Below are 18,095 nucleotides of genomic sequence, written 5' to 3'. Positions count from 1 at the left end.
AGAGGACTCAACACTGATCCCTGGGGGACACCATAGGGGGATAGATGGATTTTTGAGGTCGAGGTGTTGGAAGCGATCTGAAATGTCCTAAGTGTTAGGAATGATGCAATCCAGTCCAATGCATTGCCCCTGATGCCCATGGCAGAGAGTGATTTTAACAGAATGGGATGGGAGATGGTGTCGAATGCTGCACTGAGGTCAAGAAGGATCAGCGCAGCAGAATACCCTCTGTCAACCAAGAGGCGAAGATTTTCCATCACCCCGAGCAATGTCGTCTCTGTCGAAAAGCCAGGGCGAAAGCCCGATTGGGAAGGGTGAAGTATGTCATTTACCTCCGAGTACCTAGCAAGGTGACCGTGGACGTGTTTCTCCAAAACTTTGGAGAATGCAGGTAGTAGTGATATAGGACAAAAGTTGGCCAGGATTTTGGGGTCTACCAATGGTTTCTTTAGCAGTGGTGAGACCATGGCATGTTTCCACATAGATGGAACCTTTGCTGTGGATAGGGATAGGTTCAGAGTCTGGCAAATTACAGAAAGTTGCGGAGTGTCCAAAAGTCTTAGTACAGAGATAGGGAGGGGGTCGATTGGGGAGCCCGATTTCAGTTTCCCTAAGATAGCTTGAAGGTCCTGAACATTAAGCTCAGGCCAGGATGACAGAGGCTCATAGGACAGATCTGTCGAGCAGGAGGTGTTCACCTCCCTCGGGTTGAGATCTGGATTCATTGGGACATGTGTCTGATGTTGTCTGACAATATCCTAATAGATGGTCTCAATCTTGTTTGTGAAAAACTGTGCCAGTTCCTCACATTGAACATCATTCAACGGAAGGGGTTTGGCTGTGGTGTTAGAGCCCGCTAAATCCTTTATTAAATTGAACAGTATTTTAGATTTGTTTGTGGCCTCGGCAATAGTCTTTGCCACGTAATTTGCTCTGGCTGTGGTACAGGCTTTGTGATAAAGCTTGAGTTAATTTCTGTAGGTCGAACCAGCTGCAAGGGAATAGTCTTTCCTCCATAGACGTTCCAGGCGTTTACACTTGGATTTTGCAGCCTTCAGTGATTCATTGTACCATGCTGGAGGATTGTGGATTTTATATTTTTTGTGAGCCAGAGGCAGACATGTGTCTAAGGCTCCTAGAAGCCAGTTGTTAATCTTAGTGGTGACTATCTCCATGTCCTCCGTATCAAATATCTCGCCCAGGGGTGCAGAGTCTAAGACAGAGATGAGGTGGTTTATATCCAGCTTCTTCCAATTCCTGTTACGGGGCTGTAGCGGTGGGCTGGAAGGCCTGATAGCCGTTGGATTGGGTACGCTAAATTTGATTAGGAAGTGGTCTGACCAGTGAAAGGGCAGGGCAGGAGGGCAATGTGACAGGGAAATGCTGGAAAAAATAGGGTCCAAGAGATGACCACCTTTATTTGTTGCTCCTGAGTTCCACAGCGTAAGGTTCATGGCAGCAAGGTCATGGATTAAATTACTGCCTAGTTTATTCAGTGGGTCATCAAGGTGTATATTCAGGTCTTCTATGATGGACAGATTGTCATAGTTGACCCGAACCGAAGCAGTCCAGTCCACAAATTGGATGGCCCAGGATTGAGCGGGACCTGGTGGTCTGTAGATCAAAAGACCAGTGAAGGTGAAATTCGGGTGTAGTTGGAGTTTAAAAAGGGCCATCTCACAGGCATTTAAGGAGACCGGTTCCAAAGTACATTGAAATGATTTTTTTAAAATGACTGCTATGCCTCCCCCACTCCTGTTGCTCGGTCTTTTCTGATAAATGCATAGTTAGACGGTAAGGCTTCTGCAATATCAGGGCCCGCACTGTCATGTAGCCACGTCTCTGTGAGAAACAAAGCGTCCAGTGTGTCTTCAGACAGAAGGTCGTAGATGTTTCTTTTGTGTTTGCAGAGAGACCGGCAATTTAGGCTGCCAAGAAGCCAGCTGTGTATCGGCTGGCAACCTGTAGTAAGGTGTCGGCAACGCTGGGGGACCTCAAGTTGGAAGTTGCAGGAGGGACACGAGATGGAACTCAGCCTGTCATTCTGTAGGATCTTACAGTTGTGTTTGACGGGGGTCGCAGAGAGCGTAGCATGTCTGATAAGTAGGCCCGCAATGGTGGTGCGTTTTCTCCAGGGGTTTGGGGCCCAGGGCCTGGCCTGGCACAGACGGGCGCAGACGGGCTAACCTTTGGCGCGCCTTCGGCACGCTGGCGGCGCACCCGCTGCGCGTCCAGGGAATGCACATTGATATAGGGAGGTGGGAGGCGTGGCCTCAAAAAGTGGCCGTGGCCAGGGGGTTTGGCGCACGATGGCGGAGATGTTTGTCCCTACCTGTAAGCGCTAAGATCCGCTGTACGGTGGAAATTCCAGCAAAGTTTTCAGGAGGAAAGTGCTCAGGGGTGAGTGGCAAGTGGATTAAAAAGCAATACAATGTAGTGTTTTTAAAAGAAAATACGAGCAAGTTCTCCCGGCTTCCGCCTCAGGAGAGATTAGGTATCTATAGCGCGACTAGTAACTCAGCGCGACTTAAGAAGCCTGTGGTAGAGTGGGCGTGGCCTCAAAAGTGGGCGTGGCCAGGGGGTTTGGCGCGCGATGGCGGCGACATGTCCCTGGGTCAGATGCTCCGTCCATCACCACCCCCACCACCCCCTTTTGTACAGACTTATAATAAGGGCATAAGCAATATCATGATCAATTGTTTAAAAAAAAAATGTTTTATATAGCGCAAACTACACCCGAGACATCGGGTATCAGAGCGCTTTACATGAGCAAGAGTTTTGTTACACAACGACACATTCATTTTTGTTAGGCACTGGGAGATTAATTGATTTGCCCAGAATCACAGGATGTTGAGCATTTTTGCCGAGACTCAAACCCAGTTCCCCAGCTTCGAGGTTGACTTCTCTAGCCATTAGACTACATCCTCTCCCCAAATTGTTTGTTTGACAATTCCTATTAAGGTTCGACACAAAACAATACAAGTCTGGTCACAAAACACAGATGAGCCATAAGAAAAACTGATGACTTTACCATCAAAACTTAATCCATATGTGTCATGCTTACAGTCAACTATATTGTCTTTAGATTTAAAAAAGGTCTACCATAGTGGGGTCAATATTAGATGCAGTTTACAAGTGTTTTATATGTACATTGTGTATCCCTTATCATAAGATTTTTAGAATAATAAATAATGTATCCTTTTGACTATCGGCTTCTGAACGGCAAAGTCAAGCTACATTGGAGCCCCGATGCCTTTCGAAAATTATGCCAGCTGGATAAATACATCTTGCTCAGAAATTAGAGCTGGCAAACTAAGTAACCACTTTCCTTCACACCTTACGATCTAGAAAGTCAAAATCGATACCTGGGAAATAAGCTGTCATACTCTGTCACAATAGTTGACCCAAACATCAATCAAGGCACTATGCCCCAACAGCACAACACTATTAACTCTTGCTAAGAAATTGTACTTACCACCACCAAACTACAGCCCATTACCATTTTAATTTCTTGTTCATATCATCAAATTGTGTATGTCTTCTCCACTGCTCTTTGAATCAAATATTACCTCCCATGCTGTGCATCCCCTGCAAAAGAACTGAAGTTTATTAAAAAAAGGTTTTATATAGCGCTGGCTGGACTCGAGGGTATCAGAGTGCTTTAAAAGGGTATTAATTTCAAATAAGGCAAAATATTACAATGAGGAAGTATGCAGTAGGAAGGCAGCATAAATATTACACAATCAAATTACAAAAGTTGCAAAGGGCTACAGCAAATCCAGAGAGATTAGGCTAATGAGGGAGGGAAAGGATGGAGAAGAGGGGTGTCGGGTATAGGATTGGGGAGAGGCTAGGGAGAGGGGTACGTTGAAGGCAATATCATACTGCTATACATGGATAATAAATAGTAATGTAACAAAATTACAATGAGGTAGTATTCAAAACCCGACGGACATTAAAAACAACTCCAGTTTTACATGATCAAGTTACATGTATTGCAATGGGCTACTACAAGCCCAGAGTGATTAGCCTAGCATGGGAGGGAAAGGATGGAGAAGAAGGGGGTCACAGTAGGAGGTCGGATGGGATGAGTACTCAGGAAAGGGATTAAGGACCCTAGTATTTGTTGAGCAGGAGGAGTTTGAGGTCTTTTTTTAAGCTAATATAAGAGGGGTTGCAACAAAGATCTCTAGGGAGGGAGTTTCAGATGTTAGGTGCGTTACCCAAAAAGGAGCGGGATTGTGTGGTTTTCTTGCTTAACAGAGGAGAGACAAGAGTGAGAGTGTTAGCGCTCCTTAATGCTCTAGAGCAGCCAGCTTTGTGAAGTTTATCTGAGAGATACTGCGGGGAGCGTTGATGGAGGGCTTTGTACGTAATGCAAGCTGTCTTGTAGGAAGCTCTACCTTCAACGGGAAGCCAATTGAGGGCTTTAAGTGTAGGGAAGATGTGATCAAATCCTTTGAGGTCGGTAATGAGCCTAGCAGACAGGTTAAAAAAAGATTTGATTGGGGCAAGGTGGGCCTTAGGAGTTCCAGCGAGGATGGCATTACCATAGTCGATTTTTGACAAGACCAGCGATTGGACGACTAATTTAAAGTCATCTGCAAGAATTAAGGGTTTCATTTACTTGAGGTGATAGAGTGTGAAGAGAGCACTTGGCCGAATTTTTTATGTGACGGATAAGGGTAAGGTTCTGGACAATGTTAAAACGAGGGATTTAACTGAGTTTGATAAGGTGAGAGAGCAGTTGAGTGTGGTAAGGTCAGAGATCCATGAAATAATGGGGAGCGAGTTATTCTCAGGGGACAAAATAATGATTTTGGTCTTCTTTGGGTTGAGTTTGAGGTGGTTTTAGTGGAACCAGGATTGAATCTTAGTCAAGGCATCATTGAGGTGAAGAACATCCGAGCGGGATTAAATCTTATAGTAAAGTTGGTTGTCATCGGCGTATAGGTGGTAATTGATTCCCGCTTGTTTAAGGATAAGGGTAAAGGGTTCCATGAAGAGATTAAATAGAGAGGGGGAGAGGATAGAGCCCTGGGGGACCCCTAGGGAGATGGGCAAAGGTTTGGAAAGGCAGTCACGGATTTTAATTAGCTGAATTCTGTGTTGGAAGAAGGAGGTGAACCATTTGAGGACTGCACCTTTGAGGCCAAAATGATCTTTTAGAGTGTTAAGTAGAGTAGAGTGGTTGACAGTGTCGAAAGCAGCGGAGAGATCAAAGAGAATGAGAAGGGAGGATTCGCCTTTGTCAAGGGTGTGATGGATGTCATCAGTTATGTTTAGCATTGCCGTTTCTGTACTACAGCCCTTTCTGAAGCCTGATTGGAAAGAGCCTAAAAGATTGACTGAATCAATGTGTCTATCTAGTTGGAGCAGGGCACATTTTTCAAGGGCTTTTAAGAGAAGAGGAAGGTTAGAGATAGGACAAAGGTTTTTTAGGTCATTAGGGTCACCAGCAGGATTTTTGAGGATGGGAGTGATCTGTCCCAATTGGAGGAAAGCAAGGGACACAACCAGAGTTAAATGAGGAATTGATGATAAAGGTCCAATAGGGGGCAATGATATGTTTTAGATCTTGGACAAGGTTGGAAGGGATAGGGTCTTTAGTGTACAATGACTGTTTCAGTCTGGAAATAACGTTAAGGACATCAAATCCAGTTACTGGTTGCAAGTCGTGCCAGGAAGCATTATTTTTTTGCTCAAGTATGATGGGGACGGGTTCAAGAATAGGGATGATAGGAGGGAGCAATAAGGAGTCCTGCGGAAACGTAGAGAGTGAAGGAGAGTTGGGGGTAATGTCGAGTGAATGAAGTAGATTAAGAGGGAGGGGGTTCGGTGAAAGATTGATCAATTATGGAGATTTTGTTCAGAGAAGTAAGCTGAAGTTGTAACACAACATCCACAGCAATATAACCACAAAAACAGGTACAACACAATAGCCCTACACATAAAACTACAGACAGAAAAGCCATATAAGAACAGAGCAAAAACCGAAAACATTAAGCAAAAGAAACAATACATAAAAACATACATAACAAAAATGGCACAGCACAACAGAAAACTCCACAACCTGTGTTTTAGGAAACCTTTGACATGTATAAAGATGCATTAAGGGTGAACTTTTCATTCATGCTGATGTAATTCTCATTGCAATTACTGGTGGTTCCCCTATTGCCTTTCTCCCTCGTATCTGCTTGAGCTCTGCTCTCTGTGTTCATATCCCATTTGTATTGTTGCCTCAGCCTGGATGCTGAAGGAAGCCCTTTCTTGAAAATATCCTGCGATAGGCTTTCTTAAGATAAGTTAGACTTGTTTACTGTAAGAAATCGGGTCACTGGTTGAGGGGTGGTGAAACCCTACTCAAATAACAATCACAATCCTTGTCAGGCAGAACCACAAAAATCACTAAAGTTACCTGTGCTTAACCCTCTAGTAGCTTGGCACAAAATCAGTCAAGCTTAACTTAGAGGCAATGTCTAAAGTTTTTTGCAGCACAAAAACAGTAATAAAGTGATAACAAAACATAAGAAAAAATCCCAAACCAAATTTGAAAAATGGAGAACATATTAATGCAGTAAATGATACTAGAATGACAAAAAAGCAATTAGTAGAACTAAAGATATTGAATTTGAAATGTTTAAGTAAAAGTTTCCCCAAGAAGCGGAAAGTGCTAACTATGGATAGCTGGTGGTGCTGGACTGGGAGAAGCAACAAGTTCAGGCCGACTGTGATGGAGCACAAGTCATGCACAGGACCAAGTTTGGCTCCCTGAGAACTGTCTCTTATGTCCTTGGTATGAGGTCTGCACAGTGTAACTTTGAAAGGCTTCAAGCATTTGGCATTGTTTTCGATAAACCCATGAAGCATGGCTTTGTATCGCTCAGCATTAGTTCAGATGAAGCTCGAAGTTGTGCAGCAAAGATTTGAGGGGCTTTGCATCACTTTATGTCAGATTTGATGGAACCTTCAGTTAAGCAAGGAGAAGTACTCTCTGATGCCAGCCAAGGGATCAGGCCCTGGGGAGGCACCACTTTAGGATCGAGGGCTTACTACAGCAGAGGCCAGCAGGTTCAGGCAGGTCGAGAAGTTGCAGGTGCAGGCCGGTCCAGTGAAGCATATCAGGTGGGCAGTTGCAGGGAAGCATCTGGAGCTTGTTGTGTCCATGTAATTCGGAATAGGATGTCAGTCAACTGACCCTTGGGGTCAATGGGGTTAGCCTGTGATGAAGGGAGCAGGCTGAGTCTTTCTTCTTATAGAGCAGGGCAGGCCATAAGCACCAGGCAAGCCATGTGTGGAATACGGCAGGCCTCAGGCAGCAGGGCAGTCCTTGGGTAGCAGCACTGCAGTTCTCTGAAGTACAAAGCAGGCAGCAGGCAGCAGGCAGCATGATAATCATCTGGGGAACACAGCAGACCTTTAGCAGCATGGCAGTCCTCTGGGGAATAATGCAGTTCTCTGTCATGTCCACAGGTCCAGGAGTGGACTGAAGAGTTGCTATGAGGGTCCAATATTTATACCTGGTGCCAGTCTTCGGTGTTGTTGGAGAAGTGTGGCTCAATGGTTAGAGTGGCAGACCCTGATGCAGAGGTCTGGCCCGGGACCAGGGTTCAATTCCTGCCTTGGCTGGTCTCGGCGGATCTTGGGCTCATAATTCCTTGGACCTGATTTCTCGCCTTGGTGCCTACTCTAAGCATGGGTCCCACGCTGCAACTCTGGGCAATAGCTTGCTTAGTCTCCACAATGGCCCCCTACAGTGCTAGGGATGCCTGGTTGCACCCTGGGGATGCCCAAGAGTGGACATTTCACGGGGGAAAACCAGGAAGGGTTCCCTAGCGGTATGAGTACAGCGCCAGGACACCCAGGAGTATCAGTGCGCTTTACAAGTACGGCTACATTTACATTTACATTTACATCCTGGCTACCTCCACATCTGGCTTTAGAAAGTTCTTCCCATCCCCTGCAAAGGCTCCATGTAATCTGGGGTGACATATGACTGGTGCCAGGTTCATTTATGTGTGTGCTGAAGGTAGCCCAATGAAATGTTAGTGGGGCAGAGAACATCTTCACCCTACCCATCCTACCAAAATCGAATCACCCTTTGTTTCCCTGTCAAGGAGGAATACACAAAATCCAACTGCCAAGCCCTTCACAGTCATGTTAAACAGGAAACAGGCACCAATTTCGTGACAAAACTTATATGTTATATCTTCAGCCAGGTTAGGAATACTTTTGGGAAATGGTTGATTCCTGGTAAAAAAGACAGAAACTTTCAGTTGACATGATGAAATCTTTTCTCATCGTCTACTCTTCTATTTAAGGGTTGAATACCCTCTTTGGTAGTATATTCTATGGGTTCCAGCCAATAATGTATGTTCAGAAGTAATGACCTACAGGAAACAACTGTCATACACTCCTTAAATAGCTCTGCAAATATTGTGATCAGTACAGGATGCTTCTATTACATTTGTTTCACAATATGGTTCATATGTTTAACTGTTTTGGTCCCATTATATTTTTAATGACGTGTAGAATCACAGAACAGCACTTTCCACACCTGGTAATGTTTGGTTCAATGTGTTTTTGATCCCCTTTAGTTTTGTTGCCTGAATAACCACCTCAATCCCTAGCCATTGAGATTCTTTGTAAATATTTCCTATTTCCAGATAATGGAATTACGTTTCCTTTGTTCTTACATAAACCCGTAAAAATATACTGAACTACTTATTTCCGAGAATCACAAATTGTTTTAATATTTTGTTGAATATTGCAAAGACGTGCTTTGAGTGAAATGCTACTGAAGCTATTGTGACAGCTGGTCTTTTCTCCATCCTTAACTAGATGTTATGAAGAAGTGCAAACATTTAAATAGAGCCTAATTTATTTGACGTTGTATCCCTGATCATTCTGCATAAACCTCTAAAACAAAATCTGTATAAATTAGAACGCTTTCCACTGGGATACACTACTTTTCTTCCTTTGGCTCCTAATTGCTTGTCTGTGGAGATGAAATTAAATCAAAGAGAAGCTACAGTCAATCAAAACCAGTTCAATTGTTCTGTAGGCACTTTTGATCTCTGGCTACCAGTTGTTTTGTCCTAGAAGGCCTTTTCCACGCCATGCTTTTGGGGAAAATAGCAGGGATATTACACTACAGCGTACTACTTTCTCACATCCAGACACCCCCTGTTCCAAACACAAGCTCCTCTTTTTTAATTCCTTCGACGCTCATGACGAGCTCAGCTTGTCATGAGGTACACCTCTCGTACAGTCATGACGAGCTGAGCTCGTCATGAACCGCGGGTTTTCGCAATCTTCAGCGCACCGCGGTAAATCTGACCGCGTTGATGGTGTTAAAGATGCTGCAGTCAGCTTTACCACCAATCTCATCTTCGTATAAAGTGGCTGCAGGCCTGCTACTTTTCTACTTAGTCTAAGGAAACAGGTGATTTTATAGGCTGCCAGCTCACCTCAGATATTGTCTACCGTGTCTTCAGCTAGAAATAGGGCTTAAAACAATAAAGAGCAAAAGCTAAATAAATAAATGGCTAAAGCATTACAACCTACCAGCCTGAAACATGGAACTGAAGGATAAATCTGAGTATTATTCAGGTAGGTTCTACACATTTCTCCAGCCTCCAAGGGAATGGCATAAATGAAAGTTACTCATTGACAAGAAACATAAAGAGACAAAAATGATCAATGGTATAATGGCCCTTTCCAAATGGACACCTTTTGGAGCTGCAACACAGCACTATGGGCCTCATTACGAGTTTAGAGGTTCAGGAGCTGGACTGTCCTGCTCCCACACTACCAAACACAAGGTTAAACTGCCCACCAAATTATGAGTTTTCTCCTGTCTGGTGGGTGGTTCTTTGAAATTCCCACAGTAGGGCATATGAAATTGGCACTGCAATGGGAACCTCAAAATCAGTACTTGCATGGCATGGACTGCTGCAGTTCATGCCGTGCAGGTACTGGGGTGGATGCACACAGGGGGGGAGGGGCACAGCATGTGCCCCCCTAGCATGCACCCCATGGTCCAGAGGCAGCAGGGGGCCCTGTCCAGCTCCCTTTGTTTCTTCTTCACCACAGTTTTTATGGCAGTCTCACCGCCATGAACACCGTGGCAGAGAGGAAACTTGTAATGTGCTTGGCAGGACTGCAGTGGTCCAGCCGAGCATGTAGAGGCCTCAAGACCGCCACGCCACCATCAGGGATTTCTAATCCCTGGCGGTTGTTGTGGTCCCAATGGGGGCCCGACCGCCCTGGTCGTAATAGGGTGATTGGAAGCCCACCACGACCCTGTGAGTCTGGCGGTATGTGGACCACCAGACTCGTAAAGAGGCCCTCAACATTTACTCCACCTAAAGATTTAAGACATAATAAACTGTAGATGGAATGTACATAAAGAGCAGAACTATGTACTTTAATAAAAGGTGCTTTCCATCAACAGGCAGGTTTCCACCCTCATAGGTGCCTTAGATTTCTAATTGTCTGAGCTCTTTAATGATCACGTTCGGTGGGGTCTTGAAGGGAGCATACGAGGCTAATAGAGGATTTGATGAGGCTCACAGCAGGCAGTTCATGACCTGGATAGCAGAGCATTAATAGTTTGAATGATAAGAAGAGCTACAAATTGGTAGCAGTGTGTGCTACATGAGATGTTAAAAAAATAATTATTGAGGCCACTAAGAGATCCACTAGATTTTGAGTTCTTCCAGACACAATGGCATTTTCTATGAGTTCCTCACTTGCTATAAAGTTTTGTTCAGTATCACAGTAATTGACCCTCATGGAAGCCCAAATGCTAACTAAGGCCATGCAGATATAATGTATGTTTGACAAGTGGGGGGTTTGCCTAATTGAAAATATTGTAGCAAGGTCTCCCCAAGGCCATCCTTGGGATCGGCATGTCTGGAATAGTCTTAAATATCTTCTGACCGTGGTGGGTAGCCATGTTCATTTATTTAATTACAATGACAGTGTCAGCTCATGGCCACTCTCATGCTATGACTCGGTATTCGTTCATTCAGGGTCACGTAGTCAGGGTGTTCACCACTGTTGAAATACAGAGGCATGTCTAGAGTCCTATTACATAGGGAATCAAAATCATTCATTGCCTGTGGCCCGTAGACATCTGTTCATCCAAGGCACCCCTAAGCCAATAAACATTTGAGTTCCCCAGGAGAGCTTCCAATTGCTGATAACAGAGCTTCCATATCTGGCCACTCAACCATACGACAGACACACGCATTACCTACCATGCATTTAGTTTTCATAATCCACAGCCATGTTGCAGAAAGGGTCCAATGTACAAGTTGAACCTATGACTTACAAGAATGGGCTCCACCTCTATGCCAAATTCTTCTCATAGGTGACAGGTCTTTGCCACTGTTTTTGAATGTAAGCGAAATCAAATCATATTAATCAGCACTGAAATTTAACAGTTCTTAAATTCAGTCAATAATGAGAGTTTTGGAAAGGTTTCAAATACCATTATTCTCATAAAGAGATTAGTACAATTATTTTTGTCTTTATTCAATTAGTAAATCAGATAAATCAGTTTACCAAAATGTATCAAGAAAAAATATGGTTAGAATCAATAATAATGCACAAAGACAAATGTTCCATAAAGAAATTAATCCCTATTCTAATTAAAGGTCCGGAATCAAAAGTTATTAGACTCTATACATAGTTTGAGAAATAATGAGATCAAAGAAGCATGAAGATCATGATCAAATTGTGTAGTCGAACTCCCCATAAAGAGCAGTTCATGAAACTATGCTGAGTCTCACTATCCAAAGAGCATCAGCATACAGTTGCAGTAGCAATCTGTACAAATAAAGCCTCAACAGATAAAATATGGGGTAACAGATGCAGCAGTAGCTACAACTGTCAGGGACAAGAAGCATTGTTAAAAGTCTAGGGGCATCTCCTCAGAAGGAAGCCTTGCAGAACAGCCCTAAACCTAGCTAGAAACACGCACTAATATAAAAGACAAGAACACATGTATACAACAATGTTGCAGGTTAGATCGTTTTGGACCAGTGGAAAGACATCTTTCGATGGTGAGCAAGTTTCGTTCTTCCTGTACCACAGAAAAAACATGAAGTTACATACATGACAATATACCATCAAATATGTAAAAGGCATTACTAAACATTTGTGTTTCTGTAAGCTTTAACCTTAGTTCCCATTGAAGTTTAATGCAGAGTCTATTCTACCATTTAATAAGTGTTTCACTGTGTGATAAAGAACTATACTAAAGACAGAAACATTTTGGTTGCAGAGTTCAAGTTAGGTAATATTTTTCGAATTTCAAGTAACAGTTATTGTTTAAATATGCAATTCTCTATTCAGTATTACATAAATACAAGATAGATAGGAAGTTCAAGCTTGGTGCAAATGAGAACATGTAGCTTAACCCCTCCCACGCTCATGACAAGCTCAGGTCGTCATGAGCCACGGTTCTCGTGTGCTCATGACGAGCTGAGCTCGTCATGACCGTTAGAACGTTCACACGCGGGGCTAATTCCCCTGCTGTGCTGGGCGTTCTAAGGAACGGGCTTGGTCATGACGAGCTCAGCTCATCATGAGCACACGAGAACCGTGGCTCATGACGAGCTGAACTCGTCATGAGCACCGGGGCGCTGTGCGCGCCCCCCTCCCTCTCAGCACAGCGGGGGAATCGGCGCAGCAAAGGGGTTAAAGAAGATAATACATTTAATAAAACCAGAACATTTTGCAGTTATGAGGAAAATTCTAGGCAAGTCACATTAAGGTCAAGCTATCAAATACATTTGTGTATAGTTCAGCAATTACTAAAGCTTCCATTAGTTAAAAAGAAATATAACTGCAGCCTACCAATGAATATAGCTGCCTAATGCGTTTTGGAAATTTTGAATATGTGTCATTTTACAGTGTGCTTTCATGTTAATATCTGAGGCAATGAATCAGCTTCGAAAATTCCTTTTAATTTAAATTTCCATCTTTCTCATTGGTGTATTGTATACTGAGGATAGGGGTACAGAGAGACTTGGGGTTTACTTGTGCACTGGTAATCGACCATCTTCTGATACATTTATGAGATTAGAGTGGAGACCCCAACATACTCTGCCGTTATGGCTCTGAAAGTGGAGCCTACACATGTTGGTTCTCAGGTTAAAGCTCCTTCAATTCTAAGATTGTATGCTATTGGAAATAGTGACAATAAAACATTTTCAAAAATATGTCAAATAGACAAAGGCAGGTAAAGTACTTCTGCCATGACGAATTTACTTGAGTCTTTCAAATGTGAGGGGAATGGAGGAACATTTGAAGGAGGTATGTTCTTAGGGGTGAAACACCTTTTTTTGAAATTGAAACATCTGAACATGAATGTAGCCATATTACAAAACTGCGAACTATCTTTACATAATCTCCACCCAACCTTTGATACTCTTTTAAAAAATAGAGGCCAAATTAGAGACTGTGATTTCTTAATTGTGCTTGTTACTGAATCGCAATAAGGAAATTGCAATTCCTAATGTACAAAATAAGTATATGTAAATAGCGATTCCAAATGGGTTGGCAAATCGACTTACCTCATGACTATTCCTCATGAAAATCAATGAGGTAGGTCTCAATTTGCGACCCATGTGAAATTGCTGCCATTCCAGGGATGGTTGCCTGCTGAGGTCAGCAGTCCACCATGTTTGTGGTTCCTTTTTAATACAGCAATCTTTTTTTTTTTAAATGCGACCCATTTTCCTTAAAGGAAAAAGGATGCATGTTTCTTAAAAGAAAATATTAAAATTTGAAGTTTCATTTTTTTTAAATTAGGCAGTGCTACAAGGGACCACTGCCTGCTCTTAATTTTATTTTATTTTTTACATTCTCAAAGGGGTCTTTCCCATTTGTGAATGGGTTACCACCTCCTTTGATGTGTCTGTACAATATTAATGTATTGCAACAACAAATTGGTCGTAAAAAACTTAAATACTTATCACTGCGATTTGGTATTTGGAAGGGAAATCCTGAACACACCCCTATCAAAATATTGAATCGCTAACACAAATTTGGATTCAGTTGTGTTACCTAATAGCAATTTGTGTTTTTGTATATTAAAAAATAATTGTTGTGGCTGCAAAAGGCCTGATTCTGCGAATCATGATGTTTCTGACTGCAAAAAAAATGCTTTGTACCTATGGCCCTGGTGCGAATGTCAACTAATTAACATGGTTCCCTTAGAAGCTAGAAGATCTGGGGTCGTTTTTGTATTCAGAATTTACTGCCTACATCTAGCCATTGAGTATAGACTGCTGTGCTAATAAGAAGTAAATCATAGTCCAGGTTACCTGTTGACACTTTCTTGAAGTCATGTATTCCCTTGGTTATGCTGTGGTTTAAAACAAAAGCTTTCATGCTTTAGCAAAGGGTTCCTTCTATTATATTTTTCTTTCAAAGAAAACATCTTTATAATTAATATTCATGAACCTGTGTTCTCTTTGTCCCACAAATTATGTGTGATAGATGTTAAATTGTTTTGCAGATTTTGCTTGCAGTGCTTGTGATTTTATATTGCTTTCCCACTACATGTGCCAGATCTGTTCACCGTAGCCAATTATTGGCAGTGTCAGGAGATCAGGATTCTAGTCAAAGTTCGGGAAATCATTTTGTAAAGCTGAAGATGAAGATTAATCTGTGACGTATGTCTGCAGAGCATCTGATCATATATGTCAACCTACAGCAACTATTCTTATGTCTTGCAGGTGGGCTGCAAAGTGCTACAGGCATTTCACCAATACATGCTGGGCTGCAACTACTTCTGGATGCTCTGTGAAGGAATTTATCTCCATACCTTAATTGTGGTGGCAGTGTTCGCAGAGGAGCAGCACCTGCATTGGTATTATCTCTTGGGATGGGGTATGTATTTTATAGTTATATATTAATCTAACCGTATGAATTGAGGCTGCCCTTTCATTCTACATGGTGTACACTAGGTATGGATGTATGTCATTACATCGCATACTAATACCACGCGTGCCATTACAACCTGGGTATTTCTACGCGATGTCAATGACAAAGACATGCCATTACATTGCATACTTTTACCACAGTATGCCTTTACCACGTATGCCATTACAACGCAAACGCATGCGTGGTAAAGCTATACTCGAAGTTAAAGTTTGCACGGTGACAACCTTACCCCTACACAATACACTACTCCCACGCCTACACTAACCCTAAAACACTACTACACTACAGCACTGCAACTCTACCCACACTAATCCCACCCATACACTACCCTAAAACCCTAAAACACTACTAAATTACAACACTACTCCCACCCCTACACTACCCTAAACTCTAAAACACTACTACACGACAACACTACCCACACTACTCCCACCCCTACACTACCCTAAACCCTAAAACACTCCTACACTACAACACTACCCACACTACTCCCACCCCTTAACTACCCTAAACCCTAAACCACTACTACACTACAACACTACCTGCACCACTCCAACCCCTACAGTACTCTAAACCCTAAAACACTACAACACTACATACACTACTCCCACCCCTACACTACCCTAAACCCTAAAACACTATTACACTACACCACTACCCACACTACTCCCAAGCCTACATTACCCTAAACCCTTAAACCCCCACCCCAAGCACAATCAGCCTTACCTCTTTTCTTGTGGTTCCATCTTCGCCGTCTCTGCTCCCGGTTCCTGCTTCCAGCATCGTCAGAGGTCCACGTAGTTGGGAGGAAACAGCCTCAGTTTCCTCACAACCACGTGGATAGCCATTACATCGCATGCGTTGTAAAAGCAAATGTGATGTAATGGTATGCGTGGTTTTTACCACGCGTTGTAACATCGCATGCGTTATACCGCATGCCATGTAATAGCAACGCATTGTAAAAACTGCGTTGTAATGGCTGTTCCCCCTAGGTATGCAAGTAACCTTGCCGATCCCTTCTCATGGCCATATGCAACTGCCTTCTTGTTGTCACCACTTTAGCCTAGACATTATGTCTGTTCAGCTCTGTAAATTTGTAAAATCTAACTCCCCTCCAAAATCACCACAACTCATATAAATGTTTTCAAACGATAAAAATCAGTGACATTTTTAAGTGGGTCATATAGCGAATGTCACGGTTCATTATTTGTTGCAGAATTGTTTTTCAGTAACTTATGAAAGAATATGTGGTATCTAAAGTATGCATTTAAATTGACACTTTTTAAAACATAACCTTAATTTGTGCATTATGTACTTATTTCATGTAAATATGCATGTAAATTCACAAACAAAAATAATGAATCTTGATTTTCTTCACAAGTCTAGAAATTACAAAAAATTAAGAGCTCATACGTTTTAAAAATTGTTAGAAAAACATTCTAGCTCCATTAGTTGATGCCAACGAAAATAAAGACAATATGGCAAAAGAAGACAAGCGTGAAGAGTGCAATTAAAAAAATACCACTTATCTAGTGTCCCATGCAGATAGTAGACAATGGCCCTTGCTGTTGCAAGGGTGGACAGTTGATGTCACCTGGAAAAGACCCAGCCTAAGCATATGCCTTTGACAGGGCCTAAACCCCACTGTCCAAATCATCCCCAACACTGTAACTCCTTCATTTTCAGGAAACTGCTTTGTTCCAGTTCTTCTTCCTTGCATTATCAACAGTGTTCAAGCACTCCCAGCACCGAGCCCTTTGCTTTGTCCCATCCAATACTTTATCATACAGTGCTCATAAGAAAGGCATCCTGCACTGGAAATCTGCACGGTGTGTGGGCCACTTGTGTGTAGAACAATATCAATATGTCAGGCACATTAATCATTCAGTCAGCCAAGGTACTGGACCAATTAAGCAGTCAAACCCGGGGTGTCCCTACTCATCAGTTCATTGATGATCACCACCTTAAACGGTTGGGGAATACTATACTTCTACTGTTAGACTTGCTTCTTTCATCAGGTTTATCCCCAGAATATTTGCTTTTAGGGCTCCTCTTTCTGACCAGTTTTTGTTGGTGTTATGACTCTGTGCACTTTACCACTACTGATCAGTGCTAAAGTGCATATGCTCTTAATGGAAATTGTGTTTATGGATTGATGTTTCCATGATTGACTTATTTGATTTACTGCTAAGACCCTAGTACAGTGCACTGTGTGTGCCGAGGGGCTGTAAATCAAATGCTGCTAGTGGGTCTTTCAAAGGTGTCTCAGACCTGCCACTACAGTGTGTGCACACATTAACTGCCATGTTGACCTGGCAAGTGCACCCATTTGCCAGGCCCTAACCTTCCCTTTTATTACATGTGAGTCACCCCTAAGGTATGCCCAGGGTACCCCTGTGGGCAGGGTGCAGTGTATGTGAAAGGTCGGACCAGCACGGGTGTGTAGGACATGTCCTGATAGTGAAATACAGTGTATTTTGTTTTTGACTATGGAAAGGCTATCAGTCCCACAGGATAGAATGGGAGTATATTTATATCATTGTATAAGTACAACTTCCCATTAGGACAAGATGGAAAGATGGAGTTTAATATGCCTGAAATCAGAATGTAAAAATGCATCTTTTAGTAAAGATAATTTTTATATTATGTGGTTGAAATACCACTTTTAGAAAGTGGGTATTTTCTTGCTTAGCCATCCTGTGTGCCTGAGGATGTGCATTCTCTCCTACAGCCACAGGGGAGTTGAGTTGGGTCCTGCCTTTCCTGGATGAGTTAGGACTGGGCTGATAGACCTGTGCTGCATTTAGAGTAGGGGGGGGGGAGATTTCCTTGAACCTGAATAGGCCCGGTCTGCCTTACATAATGCTGTCTTCACCTTCTGCTGGGAAGCTGGACCAGGTAGGACAGAATTGGTTGTGACTGAGCACAGAGCTTCTCTGCCACAAGAGAACACAGATAAATTGAGTATAAATATTGGGGACCAGACCACAGAACTTTAGAATACTTCTGGACTCAAGAGGAACGTCTGCCAAGGAGAGAAGCTGGGAAAGCTGAAGGAGAAGTACTGCCCCTTTGCTGTGTGCTGTCTTGGGTTGGCATGCAGTGGCTGTTTCTGACAAGGAGAGGACAAAGAT

The 18,095-nt window shown here is 42.8% G+C and overlaps 1 protein-coding gene across 1 annotated transcript in view; it reads left to right on the top strand.

Annotated features, from left to right (window-relative positions):
* CALCR (calcitonin receptor) overlaps window positions 1-18,095 on the top strand; it is a 2,001,221-nt gene that overhangs the window by 1,210,178 nt on the left and 772,948 nt on the right. The window contains exon 9 of the mRNA XM_078664409.1: window positions 14,754-14,907. Coding sequence (XP_078520535.1) covers window positions 14,754-14,907 — 154 coding nt within the window. The remainder of the gene's footprint in view (window positions 1-14,753; window positions 14,908-18,095) is intronic.

The sequence above is a fragment of the Lissotriton helveticus genome, chromosome 10 (assembly GCF_964261635.1).
Source record: "Lissotriton helveticus chromosome 10, aLisHel1.1, whole genome shotgun sequence".
NCBI classification, from domain to species: domain Eukaryota; kingdom Metazoa; phylum Chordata; class Amphibia; order Caudata; family Salamandridae; genus Lissotriton; species Lissotriton helveticus.
Note: the sequence above shows the minus strand (reverse complement) of the source record. Positions and strands in the feature narration are given on the sequence as shown.